The following is a 19,829-nucleotide window of genomic DNA, read 5'->3' as shown; positions in this document are numbered from 1 at the left end:
TTAATTGGTTTCCAGGTGTAAAAACACCATTGTCTAACGGTAAATTTGATCTATCACCATACCAAAAATTAAGAAAACATGTTTCTTTGATTTAAAAAAATAAATGGTTTACTGCAATAAAGCTGCTTGTCTTCAGTAATGGAAATGTTATATAACAATATAACAAAGGATATATATGATATAATTATAATATAATGTGACGGACCCTGTAGAGACGGATGGTCTCTGGCGTCAATAGTTCCAGAAATCTCCTATGGTCCCCTCGGTATACTCCAGACTTCCAGTAACCAAGTAGTTACACTCCACGATGAAGTGTCCCTTGTCCCCAAATCACAGACCACAATCCCCACCAAATATGTATTACCTGGGGTGTGGCTGTAGCGACCAATAGGGAAGGTGCCTACCTAGCAGACCCCCCTGCAACCTTGCCACAGATGCACCTGTGACATATAACAAAGTCTAGGGCAGGGGTGTCCAAGTTTTTTCTGGCCTTTTAGCTTTATAATGCATATTACTACATGGTTAATTTGGCGATAATGAAAAAAGCAGTGGAAAAGCTTTGTTTTATCAACTTTTACATGTCATTCTATCAATACTGAATGACTTAAACAGTAAAACAAAGTCAGTCCACAAACCATTTAAAACAAGTTTAGCCACATAAAACCGCACAAGGCTGTGGGTACAAGCTAGATTTAAGCTGGTTGACGCACACAGGAGGCAGGGCTGGATTAAGACACCCAAACACACACACCAGGACAGGCTCTGCCACACCGACCCCCAAACACGCACACACAAGGACAGGCTCTGCCACACCAACACCCAAACACACACACACCAGGACAGGCTCTACCACACCGACACCCAAACACACACCAGGCTCAGGCTCTGCCAAGGGAATTCCTCCCCCCCTTGAATATGGGTCTACTTTCCTATAACCCCTATTTTTTTGGTAATACTTACCCTCTGGTCTAGGGGAAGAAACAACTTTACATATTTTCAGATTTCATAGACTACTTCTTGTTCTACATCATAATGTTGCGAATAGTACTTTTGATTCCAGGCTTCAAAAGACAATAATTACTATATGTATAAATTCAAGTGCTGTACGTACATTGGAAAAGTTTCTTTACCTTTTCTCCTTGTGTGAATGATAAACATGCGCACCCCATATCAAATCAAGGGATGAGAATGTTTGTTACCGAGGTCAGTTCATTTTAGCGTCTTCAGCTATATCTACATATGTATTCATATGTATTCAGAAGCCTTGTGTGCGTAACACTATGCACGAGACCTCTATTAAAGGGTATCATGTTTACTGTTTACCACTACAGACTGGTCCCACGCCTATGACTAAAGTGTTTGCCTAAACGGCAATATATTGTGTGCAGTAATCTACATTGACTGTGTGTGTGATCTGGATTTATGCACAACCACTTCTGCTGGATACATTTACTAAAGGGGTGAGGAGCTTTTAACTGAGATATGGTCTTAGTGCCAAGTAACTCATGCAGCTTGCGGGGGTGAATGGACCAGGGGCACCAACAGTCACCCCAGAAAATGCCCCCAAGGTCTACAAGTCAGTCTGGTACTTGACGCTGATGCAATGGAAGCCTCTACAAGGTTTGAGGGGCATGCACTTACATTGGCATTCTAAATGTATAAAAAAGGCATGGCGTCTTGTCTAGAGCCCTGTTTAGCTGAGGACAGCCCTGGCTTTTAAGAAAATACTTTTTCTTACAAAGACATTTATGTTCATTGTTTATTTTTTTATCACAATATCTTATGTGCCCTAAACTAGATTGTCACATAACTATAACTTTAGCATTTCCGCACAAATTGTGCTAGCCTCCCACAGGGAAAATTGTGCTACGACCCCCAGCACTCAAAGGGTTATAGTTCATTCTGAGATGCCTGATATTGTCTGTCATGCTACATGCACACATTACACTATCGTCTGAACCCAGCGGGCTAGAACATCCAGAACCACCTGTTATTTGTTTCCATTATTTCTTTCAGCAAGGTCCTCAAGTATCATTCATTTCTGATAACATCAAACATACGGTAAATAAGTTCATATTTACCGTAAATCTGTAATGTTGATTGAAAAATATCCCACGGTATAAATTTCAGCAAGTGGTAACATGTCTGCCTATCCTCACCTCAAAGGTAGGTAGGCATTCATAATGACAGTTATACAATTGTGAATACTTAAGGTGTTGTCACCTGCATTCATCTGCCAAGTACCTTTCATACTATGGTATGATATAATTAAATGGGAAGATAAATTAACCCTATGAGCACACATTCCTATTCAATTGGTTAATATTGTCGTTTTTTTGGGCTCCTCTTTACTGGTGTACCTTACCATTATTTTTAATATGGTAGTTTTTAAAAAATACGCTTATAATGAAGTATTGGAGTGCATTGACTTTTAGAACTGCAACCTAGAACCTGAAACTTAAACAGTTAGGTTTACACATAAATCAATTTATTAAAACTACCTAGAGCTTGTACTTGTCACTCTCTGGACAGTTACCAGTGTAATTCTTTTGGAGATACTCAAAGAAGATGAGGTTAGTGAAAAAAAACAAAAAACATCACAGATATTTTCCTGCCCCTTAGTCTTCTCCATTATTCTTCACAACATTGCAAGGGCTGTGAGATCAGCTTTCATTAAGGGCTAACTTAAAAAGGAGAGAAACTAAGAAATAACTTAAGTTCAATTATCATGCAAACTTTGAGAACAGGAAATTAAGATGGGTGCTGTGGTGATATACACTGATGGTGTGTTACTAATACATCGATCATGCTTATTTTAATATGTAAACACCATTGTGTTCACTGCTTGAGGTGCATGTGCATGCTGCTAATTCATACAATGCACATGCACTGGTATTCAGGGCATTGCTTACGTTTACTTAAAATGCTTTGTCTATGACTTTGGGTTTACAAGAGCTGGAAGCTATATATCGGAATAACTTACATTTGGTTTTCAGTGCTGGATTAAGTTGTGGTATTATGTCAGATGTAATAAACACACATTTTAACTGTTTTCCAATTTTCATCTATCCACATGTATTATTCCAAAAAGTTGTGGTCTTATCGGTACATGCATTCTATGGCTTATTGTCATAGGCGTAGGAACCCCTAAAAATCTGGGGGGGGGGCATTTTCCCCCATCAGATACCTCTTTCCTCACTATCCCCTACCACACTTTTTTTGTAAACACATACAATAATATATCACTTGAAACACTGGTAAAAATAATGTATGTTTAATACATTAAATATAGGGAAAAAACAGCTAATCTTTAACAATTTTTTTTTAAATATTGAATAATTTCTCACTATCTACCTCTCACTCCTTCTTACTATTATATCATAATATAATATATTATATTATCATATTCCTTGATTTTCTGCTCAGATATTATTACTTACTGTGTCGAAAAGAGCTCTCTCTTCTGTAAAACCAGTGAAAAGTAGGAGATATAAATGTTGATGTTTAAACTAACATTCAGTGTTCTTCCAGTGACCAAATTCTGAGTTATAATCTTGGCAGAAGACTCCCAACTGATCATGTCAGTGGATATTTACAGTTTAAAGTGGAGATTACATCATCAGCCCATGATGGTAAGAGACTTTCAGCCATACGATGGCAGTGAACCGTCAGAGTATTCAGTGCTTGATGTATCGGTGAGGAAGATGAAGAACATTCTATTATATCATACTATAATGGACTTTTTTAAATATGTATGTGCTTATTTGGGGAAATAGCTAAAATATGTGCAGTTTAGTGAGGTAGATTTTGGGTAATTGGCATGTTTTGGAGTGTACATATTTTACTTCCAACCTATATAAAGAGATGGAAAACCTACCAAACTGGCCTATTTGACACATATGACACCTAAAAAGTAAATGACTACATTTGTGTCCCATGAATATTATTTTTGGCATGATAATTCTTCCCCAAGAACTTATCTCTGCCTCTCATATTGACCTTTGCAAGGGTGGGTGAGGAGAAGCGAAAGAAGGTTAGGCCAGGAAATGTATTCGATAATTCTGGCCCTGCCACATATCCGTGACCTTAGGTAAATGTGAACTAAGATTCTCCAAAACAATTATACTGATTGACAAACACACAAGCTATAGGTAGCTTTAACTAATTGATTTATTGTTATAGAAAAAATATAGAAATATTGTAGTGTTGCATTGTTTAGAATGTTTGGTGTAAGTAGCATAGAGGGTATAAATAGTAAAACTCTACTATGGATATTACATATTCATGAGGAAGAAACACATACATAAGGAGACAAAACGACCTCTCTCAAATGTCGCAAGTCCTGAAAATAGTGTATAAAGTGATATTGTAAATTTTAAGTAAGAATCTAATTTCTTTTTTACATGTTTGATATTTCACAGATGCTTCCCCAGAGGCAGTCGGTACACTTCTTGCTGCAAATAACATAAATGGAGAGCTTGGGACACCTTCTGACGATGAAGACATGCCCACTGGGCAGGATACCACTTCCTTGTGTGGCAATGGTCCATTGTGTGCAGGAGCTTTGATAAGTGAGACACCAACACATGCTGCCAGATCTAGTAGTACCTCTGAGACTGACTATGAAGAAGCGTCTTCAACAGCTTCAAGGACATCTCCTATTCGCAATCGCCAAGACTCTCTTAATGACTACCTTGATGCACTAGATAACAGCAATCGTGCCAAAATGGATGCTTCGGCCTGCAGTGATCGTTCGCTTGGAGCATCGCCAAAACTAAGAAGCAGTTTCCCCACTGATACAAGGCTGAATGCAATGCTTCATATTGATTCTGATGAGGAAGACCATGAGGCTGGATCATTTCTGCAGGATGTTTTATGTCGGTGTCCTCTGGTAGAAGAGCCTGGACTGCTAAATGGTGCCAACAGAGCAGGTAATGGCACTTGTGCCAGTAGCATATCACAGCCAATACAAGAAAGCAGTTTAGAAAATGAAGAACTGACTGTGCAGACACCTTCACAGAATAGTGATAATGCAAGCAAAACCATTCCCTCCTTTCCCTCCAATCGGCCTGTTTTGGGAGCAAGAGGAGATGAAGATGAGATTTTTCTGGAAACAGGTGTTGATGAACAGGATAATCCTGGTACACGTGCGTGTATGGAAGCTCAAGAAAGTTCTGCTGCATCTTCTGAGCTTTTTATTTTAGAAAATGGGAAAAGCAGGGTTACACATTTAAGTGAACAAACTCCATCTGAGATATCACAGATTTTACCTGAAATGGACATGCGTGGTGAACTTCCACAGTCGCAGAGTTCCTGTGAAGCCAGTAGTAGATCTAATGGAGGAGGCAGTGTGGCTGGGGCAGAAGTATTTTATAATTTTCATGTAAGTTCAGGAGATTCTACAGAAAATGCATGTTCTTCATCTTTTGAAAGTTCAGTATTTTCTGAAAGTCCACCCTTTTCATCTAAAGTTGAGGACTGTGGAGCCCATGCATCAGAATCCGGGATTGCTGGTGATTCAGAGATACAGGTTTTACTATGCAACCCATGTTCCCTTCCTTCTGTGAATGTGGTCACCAAGAATAAACATGGGGGCCGTGGAGGTTCAGATATCTCATATGAAGGAGAAGGTACAGAGGAAATCTGGCAGAGGAGAAACCTTCAAGCAACATCAGTAGCCAGGCCGCAAACTCAAGATGAAGACCTTGGAGCTGCACAGTCATCATCCAGCGATATGATGCAGACTTCCTTGCAAAGTGAGGGTGCCACAAGTAAGCGGTGCTTTTACTTATATCCAGTGTGACAGTTAAACCCTTAAAAGTACTTTTTTTCTTTGCTTATCCATTCATCCGGGATGCCACAAGGGCAGGAACCAACACACTTCTGTTGTCACTTAAAACAGTTCATATGAACAGCTACCTGCTGCTCGCAAAGGCAATGGGGTTATTTCTATGCTGATTTTTAGAGAAACCTAACAATACAAAACGTCACTTAACTGTTTGTTTTGGTGTAGCTAAAAGAGGAACATTTTAGATAATATTACTTATTATTTTAGAAATTAAGCTTATTCATATAAAATTTGTAAAATGTAAAATCTGTTTGGTACTCTTAGGTTCTCAAGGAAATGGCCAACAGCCCCTACGCTCACTTCCTTCGGTCCGACAGGATGTGGGCCGGTACCAGAGAGTGGATGAAGCTTTGCCACCCAGTAAGTAATCTTTTTGTTCAGCTTCATTGATGTGTTAAAATTATATAACATAACATTGTTGTCCTATAATATGTTGCTGATGCTGATGAGCTGAGGTGGCGATCTCGCAGATTGAGTTTGCATTATAAACCATTGTAAACTTCTCCAGTAGGAAGAGTTTGTACTGCTTCATACATAATCTTGTGGCGTTTCTTGAGTGTCATCTCACTGATTTCAGTATGTATTATGAACGCACTTAAGAAATCTGAGCTTCTCCCTTCTCTGGGCAGGGGGTCCATGTTGGGGCTGATACCAGTTCCCTCCTGGCAAGGGCTGCCCTCACATGTGGCTTGACCACCCCTTCACAAAGCCACTTCCCTTGGCTTTGTGAAGTTCTGCCTGGGACGTTCACATTGATATGTATTATGTATTGGTATAATTATAAATGACCAGCTCAGCTCATCTTGCATGAGAAAAGGTTAGGGTTTCATAATACATTGTGGAATTATTTTATAACTCACCTGCAAACTTAGTTTCGGAAATCTAAATCCTTTTGTTTGCATGATGCAAAATTATGCCATCAATAAAACAGTGTTTTATTCATACTTATTTCCATGATTTAGTGCAACCGAGATCTGAAATTGGAACTCTTACTCTGTGTGGCCCAACTCCGTTCCTTGGAAATACTTATTGATGAAAACATGCTATGATTATGTTCAAGACAGAGTTTATTTTGTCTTTGGATGGGTTTGGCAAGAATCAGTTTTCTGTATTAGTCTTTCACATACCAGTTCCTCAAAATCACTCCCAGTACAGTATTTTAAAATTGTGACTGGTTACAGAGCTGCTGTGTCAGGGTAGTTATGGAACAGAGAGGTAAATAGACGCCAGTTTATCTTTTTCTTTTGCGGCTAAATGTCTCATGTGAAACATTTAAAGCTGCTAAATACTTCTGTCTGTGCCCCATATGTATTTTTTTAAAAACACATAACATTGTAGGAGTACTTCATTAGTTTGGTTGTTTACATCGTTCCTATTTGCCCTGTCAGTCAGAGTTTGGCCTGTGACCCAGTTTGCATCTCAAAAATATGTCCACAAAGGCCCTGTGTTCCCAATCATCGACATAAAAAAAGAAATATTAATTTGCCTTTGCAAATAAGGTAAAATCAAAGACTTGATTTAGTGATATGCAGTAATACTTAGCATGGAAAATAAGGCCTGTCACATACACTCATGATCCCTCATGACATCCCTTACAAGCACCTGCCTTTGAAAGTAGGCTCACCGCTCCGGGATCGTGGCAACGTGGGGCATAATTGGTCCTCTAGGGACATCTTTTTATGACGTACCTGCTACGTCATTGGTTGTGAACAAGTTAAATTGAAGGTACATAACTTATCACAGTGAATATTTACGCATGCTTTATGTATTGACCTGAAATAGAAGATCAGTGTTTTAAAACACAATTAGTGTTGCATATAAAGTCCGACAGGCCTGTCAGGAACACTAACCTGCGTACAGCTCTTGTATCCACTGCACTTCATTTGCCAAGCACAAATTACTAATGCTACTAACTTAAAATAAGAGAAAAGAAGCATGTCTGTGTCTCTAGGAGACTGAAATGTTCCATACGTGTGTGTTATACTTATGTATAAACAGTTTATCATGTGCAAAGTTTTACTGATATTGTTGCCATGGAAATTGAAGAATCTGTAAGATTTGTAAACATATTTACTGGTGCCCCACATACCTTCTCCATCTATGTGCAGATTTTGACTTTTTTTCTGCTGAAACTGCTAAGGGACTAATTGGAGCAGCAAGTGTTGCTTCTGATTGGTCAGTCCTCATTCTCTAGTAGGTTAAATACTCTCACATCTGATTGGCTAATATTCCTAAATATATCTGCTTTGTCCTTTCTGTCCCATTGGATTCCTGTGTCATATGTTAACAAACCAAACTTTAGAGCAGTTTCTTTGTATGTTTGTTAATGCAGAACAAGACAACTGGGGCTCCATTATTACCAGTGGCTGAATTCTCAAATAACTTCGCCTTCCACAGTTCTCTACGTTGCTCCCTCCCCATTTTTTGCTGCCCGTGGTTTTACCCGCTTCCTACTTGTTGTCCATTGTACATGCAACTGACACCCATGTTAATGCCCTCAGTGCCCCTTGGAGCGCTCTCCTCTTCCATGATCTGCGGTTGTTGCTTCTGATTGCTCTGTCCTCATTCTCTAGCCAATCATGCCTCTTGCATCTGATTGTCTGCTTTGTCCCTTTTATCCTATTGGATTCGTGGATGTGGTGGTACAGAAATCATTTATGTTTCTCTTTTTTAAACTATTTGGTACCCATTTCCAGAGCCAGCTTTACTGTAACTCTGGGTGTGCTGTATTTTGCTGTTTTAAGGTCCAACTTTAATTTAAAAGTTGTTCCTCACCTTTTATACTGCCACAACAAGTAAGAAAAGTTGGGTGGGACAAATCTTACTTTTCGCCCAAGGACAAACAAGGATTCAATGCATAAGATATTTATCTGCAATAAATCTTCCTAATGGAGAGAATTCCTTGACTACTCTCTTTATAGTTTAGTTCCAAATGTACATTATGGTTTACTGTCTCGATAAATTCGGAATCAAAATGTTTTCATATATTATTCAATTTCTAGATTGGGAGGCACGAATTGACAGCCATGGCAGGATTTTCTATGTAGATCATATAAATCGGACGACAACGTGGCAGCGGCCCACAGCGCCACCAGCTCCACAAATCCTTCAGAGATCCAACTCTATCCAGCAAATGGAGCAACTTAACCGAAGGTGAGAAAATGTATGGATTCCCATATAGTTTAATTTACTTGGCCACTTGATCCATTCTAGTGGATGTAGTTTCTCAGCAGGGTCAGCCTGTCTAAAGGGATGGCCATCTCAAGTCTTAGGTTGAGAGTGGAGCGTCATTTTTCTAGATCATGAAAATATAAACAATTTAAAGTGGGCCTGTCCGTCACTAACATGTAGGTGACATTCTACTTCAGTCTGATGAGCGCATAACACTTCGCTATGCTGGCAATAAAATTAAGATGTGTAGAAAGTGAAAGGAATGAAACCCAGTGTCAAAAAGAATGAATAGAATGTGAGAAAGAAAATACTTTCCTTTCCTTTGATCGGGTTTACAGCGGCAACCCTACAAACACTCTCCACGGAATGTTGAAAAAGGGTACAAACATGACTTCTGTCTAGGGGCGCTTGTAACTCACGTTCTCAATCACTCGGATAAAACAAATAACAAATACGAAAAAATATAGTGTGATAAGGTAAGACACTTCAGGACAAAACTTCAATGGTTGCACTCACAATATGCATGAACCTTTTAAGCCTTCAACAGCCAACTCCTTGGTGTGTGTGTCAATTCATCAACCCCACAGACATAGAAGAAAAGAAATCTACCATAGGGTGATATCTTTCTAAACCAGTATATACGCAGTAATTGGATGCACTCACATTTAGATGGATATATCAAGCATATCTGATATGTTATCCTGGAGTTGTAGTGGTCTTTGGTGAAGTTCCTGATGTGAATCCCGTGGATCCCAAGTTCCTCTGAGTCCTGGAAGGATGGTTCCCTCCTTTCGTGGAAAGAGAGACCGAAGAAGATCGGCACATCTGCTACAACGCAAGCACGGAACACTAAGAAATACGGGATGACGGTACACCATAGAAACACGAGCAGACGCACTGAACAAAAGAGACGCGAATGATACGTCAGAGGGAACATAAAAGGATGAACACCACCGATTCGGAAATATACCTCCTGAGGAAGCCACGTACTGGCGAAACGCGTAGAGTATTATTTGCTTTGGACTATACTTGACTTTCACTACTTTTTATCCTAACATTCGGACATTTTTTAACCTTTTTAACTTTATATCGGATTATTTTTTTTAACACATGTTTAGTGTGGTTTCCGATTAGTTTTGTGAGGGCTAAGTCCTGGAATAAATTATTTATTTATTTATTTACTCCTTGTATTAGATCATGGCACACATAATAATCTCTTCATGAATTTTTGAACACATACCATTTATTGCATCATTTTAACAATACACATTAATTGATATTTGATTCACATAAGCATTTGCACTTTATAACACTGACATTGGAACATAGAGGAACCATCCTTCCAGGACTCAGAGGAACTTGGGATCCACGGGATTCACATCAGGAACTTCACCAAAGACCACTACAACTCCAGGATAACATATCAGATATGCTTGATATATCCATCTAAATGTGAGTGCATCCAATTACTGCGTATATACTGGTTTAGAAAGATATCACCCTATGGTAGATTTCTTTTCTTCTATGTCTGTGGGGTTGATGAATTGACACACACACCAAGGAGTTGGCTGTTGAAGGCTTAAAAGGTTCATGCATATTGTGAGTGCAACCATTGAAGTTTTGTCCTGAAGTTCCAGAGTGTCTTACCTTATCACACTATATTTTTTCGTATTTGTGATTGAGATCGTGAGTTACAAGCGTCCCTAGACAGAAGTCATGTTTGTAATAAAATTAAGATGAAAGAAAACATGTTTGCATTTTGATGTGCCAGTGCATGGGCGTTCGAATCCTTAGATCCTGAGCTAGATTGTGTAAAAGAGTACAACAAGCTCATGGGGGTGGGAGTGGATCTCCTACAGTCATATTTCATTATGTGCAGGGCATGGTATAAAAAAGTGGCAATTTACTTAATACAGATAACAATGCACAACTCATACCTGGTTTCCAAAAAGACAAATGTGGGGAATATCAGAATATCATTTAAAAAAATGTCTGGTTTGGAAACAGCTTTCACATTTTGCCTTCTAACTAACAAAATAAATGAAAATACTAGGCGTACGAGGGGCTGAAAAATCAGGACAAATACCTTTTTTCACTTGCACTTGCTATGTATAGTTTTTGTAGGTGAAACTTAATTCTTACAACTTCTTAAATTTGTTCATACTAAATGATGGTTTAGAAATATAAGAATGGTTTCATAAGAAAGGACTTCCTGGGGGTCCTGAAAAAATGAATATATAATTTGTGTGGTTAAACTTAATGAGAGGGAAGTAAATTATGATTTTTGGAGGCATATTCTTTCTGACTTTGTAAATGTACAGCTCTAATTTACCAAGTCCTCCAAGGTATGCATATTTAGGTCATCAAATCTCTCCTGGTATGTGCTAGTCAGACCATACAGCATTTAAGTGCTAGTACTTTGAATCATTGCTAAATTATTAATGCCCTTCTGATAGTATGGTTTTCAGAACTGACACAGTATCCTAAGTGAGGCCTCCCCAGTAATTTATTAAGTGGCATCAATATTCTTCCTGCTGTGGATTAATATTTGCCTTATTAACCAATTAGCTGACTTGCTTTTTCTAACATTTTGCAGAATTCCAAAACAAGGGGGGCATCACAAAATATCTAAAGGGGCCACTCATCTGTCAAATGCATTAAAGCACATATGATTTCTGGAGTGGTCCTCTAAAACGTTTTATGGTCTAGAATTTATGTGAAAAATTTACCCATTGGATGTACAGTAACATTAAATCATGACCCTTATTTCTGAGTGATTTAAAGTGTCCAGGAATTTTTACTGTATAAATATTTTACAGTACGTACAACTGTTTTTAGACCCAATTATCTGAAAACTCAATTTAGTTACAAATCTCTACTTGCCCAGATTGGACTAGAAACAAAGAAACTATTATATTTGATGGCAGATAAGGATGGTCTGATCATTTTTCAGCCATAAATTAGGCAGGGATGCAGTAACTTAAAAAAAAAAAAGCCTGGAAGTATTTTTGCCTTGAAACTTCTGCAGCTTTATTTTTCAACTTGCGTTGATAGCTGCTGTATGTGGTTATATACAGTATATACAGCAGTGAACTTTGCATATCTTGCTTAGTGGTAAATCTTGAGCGTTGGCAGTCATCGAAATGTGATAGGTTCAATATGCAGGACTTCCTGGTATGAGGATGACATCACTTGGCAGCTCCAGTACTAAAGCGCAGGCTTGGTAATATTTCACAGGGAATTTTAAGGTTAAAGGGAAGATGTGTCCAGACAGAGCTAGACATGATAGATAAAATAATCTGTTTGATGTTCCAAAGATGGATGAAGCATTGGATGTTTAACCAGCTTTTAAGTAAGTTTGGTAAGAATTCACTAAGAATTCAAGTGGTTAGTGGCGTTAAAGGGGAATTGCCATGGAAAGAAAATTTCAACTTGATGTAAAATAAAGTGCTCTACGCACTGTATACATACACACTCATTTTTTATTATTATTTTTATTTATATAGTGCCAACAATTTACACAGCACATCTTAAAGTACATACATTCAAAGGCAGTATGATAAGGAGTCAGACACTTCACCACTTACCTTTCTAAGTGCCATCTAGCAATGATTTGCAAAACTGGTGATCCTTATTTTCAGCCAAGGAAAGCGAGTGCGCGCAAATTGAGTTATTTATTTTTTGTGTAAATTGTTTGGTAATATTCTTATTATGTATCAAAAGACTTACCTTACTTATTGCTGTATATTGTGTAAGAATGTAGTAGGAGAGCAGAAGAGAAATGTATAATTCTTGGACCGTAAAAATAATATAAACATAATGGGTTGTTTATCATACACACTAGGATCCATCCAAAAGTTGTATCCATCCCACTTCATTTGCCAAGCACAAATTACTATTGCTACTAACTTAAAATAAGATCCATCCATATACTGTGAACATTTGCAGTTGTACTTATTTTTTCAATAACTGACAATCACAGGTATCAAAGCATCCGACGAACAATGACAAATGATCATCCTGAAGAACTGGCAAATCCAGTTGATGGAGCTGCAGTAGGAGAAGATGTTGATTACCATCATTCTAATGCAGGTTTGAGAAATGCGTAAAATAACCCTTCCCAAGTGTAAATGCCACAGTCCCTCTTGTAGTGACTTCACTGGACTTACGGTTAAAAAATTACCTTTACCCTGCAAACTTTTTGTATCACTTATTTACCTTTGCATCCAAGGGTCTTGGACATATTTCATAAAAAGGTATCGATGAATCTTCTCCAATATTTAAGCCTTACAAATGGATTATATATATGCGTATACTTTTCAAGGCAGAAAGGGTTTTATATTTGTTTTCTGGACATCATTTAGTATGAGAACAAATTTAAGAAATGGAGGGATTTTAATTTATTTATTTTTTTAGAAAAGAATCTACAATAATTTGCACATACATTGTGTAGCTAGGCATCCATCCCTCTAACACCCTTACCCTGCTGACCAAAAACTAACACCCCAAAACAATAAAAGAAAAAAATAACAAAAAGGGATTGTTGTTAACAGATTAAGTACAAAATATGATATATTGAGTGTGTTGATCCAGATAAAAAACCCCACTATATTCAAAAATTAACAAGGAGGCACGGAGAGAGGGAGAGAGACTAGTTCTTCACTTGAGAATCCTGCTCAATTAAAATCATGACTCGCTGGCATCTTTTATGTTGACAATGCAAAGTAATGCTAAAGCTCCTCCTAGTGGAGATTTGTAGATCTACAGGATCTAAAGTTGCTATACTAGCAATAGTAAAAACACATACTATGTATTCAGGCAGAAAGGTAAAAACTCCTGTCAATCCAACAATTAGGATAGGATTTCTCTTTACAGCATGCTAGCTTAGATCCAACACAACAAAAAAATAGAGTTTACATTACAAAGCAGACCTAGTGAACCAATTACCATATGTTGATTTGTGACACATTTTTGCTAGTTCATTACTATAACTGCTTCACAAAGAGGCCTTGAGTAAAATACTAATGTCTGGGCTTTAGGGTGGTTGACATATGCCACCACCGCCCCAGATATGGAGAACTCTTGCGGTGGTGCTGCAGCTAGTAAAATAAATTGCCTCTGATTTACCTAATCAGACAATTGTTGACAAAGCATTTTCATTTTAGATGTAATTTGAAAACTTGAACACATTTTTTACATTGATATCTATAATATCATCTTTAGATTTCCGAAGAGAGAATGCTCTTCCTCACTCTACCTCAAGGTCCAGGCTCAGTCTACTGCTTAACTCTCCTCCTGTGAAGTTCCTGACCAGTACAGAGTTCTTTACAGTTCTGCATTCAAACCCTGTAAGTAAACACATTTTGGAAGACTGAATTTAGTCAATAATCCCAGTTTGGTGTCCTTTTTTTTTTTACAATAAAAATAGTAATGATTTTAATGGGAATACTTTCCTGCCACTGACTGGCTGCTTCAAGCAGCCAATCAGTGGCAACCATGGAGGAGAAGGGTATCTTCTGCAGGATGGCTGCAAAGTTTTAGTCAGGTAAGTGTTTCTTTTCCATTTTGCAAGGATGCATACTCACAGTGTACTTTAATATGCACGTTCCTTTAAACGGGGTGTCAGGAACATTAGACTGACACTTTAAAGAATTTTGATGCTCATGTGCTAAATGTAAGTCTGTGCCATCACTCGTTTGCTCTCTGGATGCACAAATGGAGGTCAACAGACATTTTTTATATATATATATATATATATATATATATATATATATATATATATATATAATTGGCCATGTACCATTGCTGTAACCATATTTCCCTTTTCCTTTCTCACATATTCGTTAAATATCTGTATCATTTTATCCTGCCGGGTCCCCTAAATACCTTTTAATTGTAATGATGTATTTTTGTGTGCTCAAAATCTCAGTTCCCAGCTGAAATGAAAGTATCATTTTTCTAGTCTGACCTCATTAAGCAGCTTTTTCTTTTTGCAGAATAGAAGAAACCCCTATCTCCTCTTTCGTACTGTCACACCTCCTATTATTATCTTGAGACTTATACAGGAGGATCATAAACATACATTTTATAAGAAGTTGCTGCATGCATTCATGAAAAAAAACAATGTTTTGCCCCACATATACATGTTTTTTTAGTGAAACAAACTGGCTTTATTGCACATGCACTTCTATAGAACCCTGCAGGTATCCATCTGGGACAGTGGCCACTAGCAGGCTAATGGGACATCACACTAAAACAGCCAAGCTAAACAAGAGGTTTTTTTTTTGTTGTTTTTTTTTTAAAGAGGAACATTACAATGGGTAGATTGGGGGCTTGTAGGATGACACATAAAGGAACAGATTTGTCAAAAATGGACATGATTGTTTCTTAAAGTAAACAAAGCCACTGTGTTAACTAAGGCGGCTTATACTGTTAAGTGAGTCAGCGTTTGTTGAGCCAGAACACTTAAATTGCAGTTCCTATTTGAGCCATTTGATGATAACAACTGGCAAGCCAAGGGTATAAAAGGGTTAATATTTTGTACCTTAGGATGAGCTAAAGTTTTATTATTTAGTATGAGCCTCGTTTAATTGTAAAGGGCAACATGTGCTCTGTGTTTATACAGAGTGGCTGCCTACGTTCCCTGTTCATTATCCCATATTAACTTATTTGTAATTGTTCTTCCTGTTGCAGAGTGCCTATCGCATGTTTACTAATAACACTTGTTTGAAGCACATGATCACCAAAGTTCGACGAGACACACATCATTTTGAGCGTTATCAGCACAACCGAGATCTTGTAGCATTCCTGAATATATTTGCCAACAAGCAACTCGAGTTGCCAAGAGGCTGGGAAATGAAACATGATCATCAGAACAAGGTATAAATAACATTTCCATAAAAATTACTAAAGCTAAAAAAGGTCCCCAAGTAATACTTTTCTTTGTTTTTACCACCAATACATACAATACTGTAGGGCTGCAACAACTAATCGATAAAATCGATAATAATCGATAATGAAAATCGTTGCCAACGAATTTCATTATCGATTAGTTGAATCGATTTTTATCGATTATTAAATGAGGGTTTTTTTCAGAGCAAACGCTCTGAAAAATACCCCTCATTATATAATCCGTTTTAGTGACTCACAGCAGCAGCTCCTACTTACCAGTCCCTCCCTGTAATCACTGTGACAACTGGCCCCGCCCCCTTCCTTCTCCCAGAAGGCCAGAACCACATGGCTGTGACACTCATCTAACTGTGAGTATAAAATTAATATTTGGGCTACTGAAAGTTAGGGGAGGTGGGAGTTAATTTAGGGGCAGTTATGGTTAATGGGGTGTTTAGGGTTAATTTAGGGGCAGTTATGGTTAATGGGGTGTTTAGGGTTAATTTAGGGACAGTTATGGTTAATAGGGTGTTTAGGGTTAATTTAGGGGCAGCTATGGTTAATAGGGTGTTTAGGGTTAATTTAGGGGCAGCTATGGTTAATGGTGTGTTTAGGGTTAATTTAGGAGCTGCTGTGGTTAATGGGGTGTTTGGGGTTAATTTGAGGCAGTTTTGGTTAATGGTATGTTTAGGGTTAATTTAGGGGCTGTTGTGGTTCATGGGGTCTTTAGGGTTAATTTAGGGGATGCTGTGGTTGATGGGGTCTTTAGGGTTAATTTAGGGGCAGTTATGGTTAATGGGGTGTTTAGGGTTAATTAAATGATGAGGACTGAGGGTTAATTTTATTAATTTATTAAAGTTAACCTAAGGTGCAGTTAGAGATAAAGGGGGGCAAACTAAGGGGAATCTAAATCCTGGGGGCAGTGAAGATTAACTCAGTACTTATTTATAAAAGTATGGTCTGTGACTCTATGAGGAGACTATGAGATATCTGGGGGTATAAGGCATATAGGGTATATAAGGCATATGTGGGGAGGCAGTGTGGCATGTCTGGGGAGGACAGAGTGGTGTATCAGGGTGTATAAGGCAGATCTGGGGCCACAGTGGCATATCTGGGGGTAGAGTGGAGTGGCTTATCTGGGGGTAGAGTGGAGTGGCATATGTGGGGAGGGCAGTGTGGCATGTCTGGGGAGGATGGAGTGGTGTATCGGGGTATAAGGTATATCAGGCAGAGTGGAGTGGCATATGTGGGAGGCAGCGTGGAGTGGCATATGTGGGAGGCAGCGTGGCATGTCTGGGAGGCAGCGTGGCAAGCCTGGGCTCAAATGTGCATAAATTGGGGGGGGCTGGTTGCGAAATAAAGGCAAGAAATGCATTTTATCAAAGTTTTTTTATTATGCTGTTTGTATTTAATATAATTTGTTTATTAAATTATTATAAAAAAAATGAAAAATTTACATTCATTTTTTTTATCCGATTAATCGATTAATCGAAAAAATAATCGGCCAACTAATCGATAATGAAAATAATCGTTAGTTGCAGCCCTACAATACTGTATTTGCCCGATTATAGGCTGCACTTTTTTCTTAAAAGAAGTCTTTTTTTTTTTTTTAAGACTTAAAGTGGGGGTGCGGCCTATAATCGGGGTTTAGCGCAGGGGTGCTCAATTCGTAACGCCTGATGCCCGGAACATGCAGTTCAGGGGCGCCGGGCAGATGTGTTTTCTTTTTTTATTTAGCTCTGCTGTGGATAAGCAGCAGGGTTAAGATCCAGATCCCCCGCAGCACTGCAAGGGACCTGGATCCTCCTCTCTGGCAGCCGGTGGATGTCTGCGCAATGCAGACAACCCCCACTGCTGACGGCACTTCCGCAGTGGCTTCTATGTAGGAGTGCCGGCATTACATGACCTTCCGGTGCTCCACCATAGAAGCCCCGCAGGAAGTGCCAGCAGGAGGAGCAACGCTGCAGGAGAACTGCTATGTATTATGTATGGTACAGTAAATGGTTTAATCCAGAATGAAAATACTGTATGTTCCAAACTTAAAATGACTTAATTAAAATATTAATATTTATATTGAATAACATATTCCCATTGGAAATGACGTTTGTTTTTTGAAATGTACCATGGGAATTTGTTCCCTTTCTGGAGTTGTCATTGAACTTTCTCTCTTCCACCTTTTTTTCACTCTAGCCTTTTTTTGTTGACCACAATGCTCGAAGTACCACATTTATTGACCCACGTCTTCCGTTACAAAGCAGCAGGCCAACTAGTGCACTGCTCCATCGGCAGCATTTAACAAGACAGCGCAGCCACAGTGCTGGGGAGGTTAGTTGACTGCAGAATAACCTGAAAATCTGATTTCTAAGTACTGATTTAATCATGCAAAAGAAAATCATAAATTCTTTCAATAAGAAAGAAAAAATAAATATGTTTATGCTTGTACAAATGACAAAATTATGATTTTTTTTTTGTTTGTTTTTTAACAATCTCTATATGTGTCTTTAAATTCTGCTATGTATTATGTATGGTACAGTAAATGGTTTAATCCAGAATGAAAATACTGTATGTTCCAAACTTAAAATGACTTAATTATTCATAAGATGAACTAGCTCAGTTAGAATGGCTGGTAGATCATAATGCAATTGGCTGGAAAGAATAGACATACTTCTGAATCAACTGTGCCGTTATCTTTAAAAATAAAGACATATTATTCATTATTTTGTCAGTTACTCGTTGAAGAAAGTGAAATAACACCATAACAGAATGATTTTCCATTGTGTCGATTTTCTCAAATACTCAGGTGGGAGAAGATGCACGCCATTCAGGGCCTCCGGTTTTGCCTAGACCATCTAGCACATTTAATACAGTTAGTAGGAGCCATTACCAAGATATGATGCCAGTTGGTATGTACTCTCTGAATCTCATCTGTCTCTGTTACCAATTGATTCAGAAAAAAAGCTATTTTCACTTGTGCTCTTACAGTAGCATAAATTTTTGTCTGTAAATAATAAATATGTTCCATTTTCTAACTTTTCTAATAGTAGTTTACTTGCAATCAGCACTGTGTTCCATAAGAACATATTATATTTATTTTGAATCCTTACTGTTAAAACCGTAGATCATGACGTCTGTTTGCTGTATTTCCAGGTTACAATGAAAAAATTGTTGCGTTCTTACGTCAGCCAAACATCTTTGAAATTCTCCAGGAACGTCAGCATGAACTCTGCAGGAACCATTCACTCAGGTAATTAGAGACATTCAGGTATCAGTTGCATTTATCCATTGTAATTGAAATTGACAATGATTGTCATTTTGGTAAAATGGCTGATGAAGATCTGCAGTTTGAAGAACCATCAAGCCTTTATATAAATCATAATGTATAGTCCTAAGTAGCAAAATGCAGAAAGAAAGCTATTTAAAGCACTCCCCTCTTGTTATTTTCTGGAGGGCGTTATGAACTTATAAAGTGTATAAAATGTGGTACTGTACCAGAGTAGAATTGTTGAAATTGTATTTGCCAAACAGGGAGAAGATTCAGTTTATTCGAGCAGAAGGTCCCTCAGGACTGGTACGTCTATCTGGAGATGCAGACCTTGTCATTCTTTTAAGGTAACTAATGCAGATGTTTCGGAGTAAGAGCTTCTATTGCATGCAGGATGAAATAGAGAGTAATCCAGAGCCTTACCGATTTATGAATGGTAAGAGAGAGAAAGCAGTGTTTATACTTATTGGGTGTGGGGACTGAGTCTCTTACTTGTGGTAACCAGCTGGTAAAATTTTGTAAAGCATTGATCTATTAAACCTAAAGCAAATGAGCCTGGGAATAGCTGTCTAAGATTGCAAAAGAACTTCAGCATTGCTTAACACTCAACAATCAATGGCATATTAATTTGCCAAACTGCACAGGGATCAGGAAGTTGGA

At 38.2% G+C, this 19,829-nt stretch overlaps 1 protein-coding gene across 1 annotated transcript in view; it reads left to right on the top strand.

The window, feature by feature from the left end:
- Positions 1–19,829, top strand: part of LOC149290648 (E3 ubiquitin-protein ligase HECW2-like) — a 67,719-nt gene that overhangs the window by 31,425 nt on the left and 16,465 nt on the right. The window contains exons 7-17 of the mRNA XM_089488384.1: positions 3,532–3,632; positions 4,422–5,762; positions 6,113–6,208; positions 8,851–9,001; positions 13,002–13,111; positions 14,243–14,367; positions 15,713–15,898; positions 18,098–18,232; positions 18,708–18,810; positions 19,055–19,151; positions 19,433–19,516. Coding sequence (XP_089344510.1) covers positions 3,532–3,632; positions 4,422–5,762; positions 6,113–6,208; positions 8,851–9,001; positions 13,002–13,111; positions 14,243–14,367; positions 15,713–15,898; positions 18,098–18,232; positions 18,708–18,810; positions 19,055–19,151; positions 19,433–19,516 — 2,529 coding nt within the window. The remainder of the gene's footprint in view (positions 1–3,531; positions 3,633–4,421; positions 5,763–6,112; positions 6,209–8,850; positions 9,002–13,001; positions 13,112–14,242; positions 14,368–15,712; positions 15,899–18,097; positions 18,233–18,707; positions 18,811–19,054; positions 19,152–19,432; positions 19,517–19,829) is intronic.

Source organism: Sceloporus occidentalis, unplaced genomic scaffold, assembly GCF_023333645.1.
Source record: "Sceloporus occidentalis isolate IW3139 unplaced genomic scaffold, rSceOcc1.0.p SCAF_38, whole genome shotgun sequence".
Taxonomy (NCBI): domain Eukaryota; kingdom Metazoa; phylum Chordata; class Lepidosauria; order Squamata; family Phrynosomatidae; genus Sceloporus; species Sceloporus occidentalis.
Note: the sequence above shows the minus strand (reverse complement) of the source record. Positions and strands in the feature narration are given on the sequence as shown.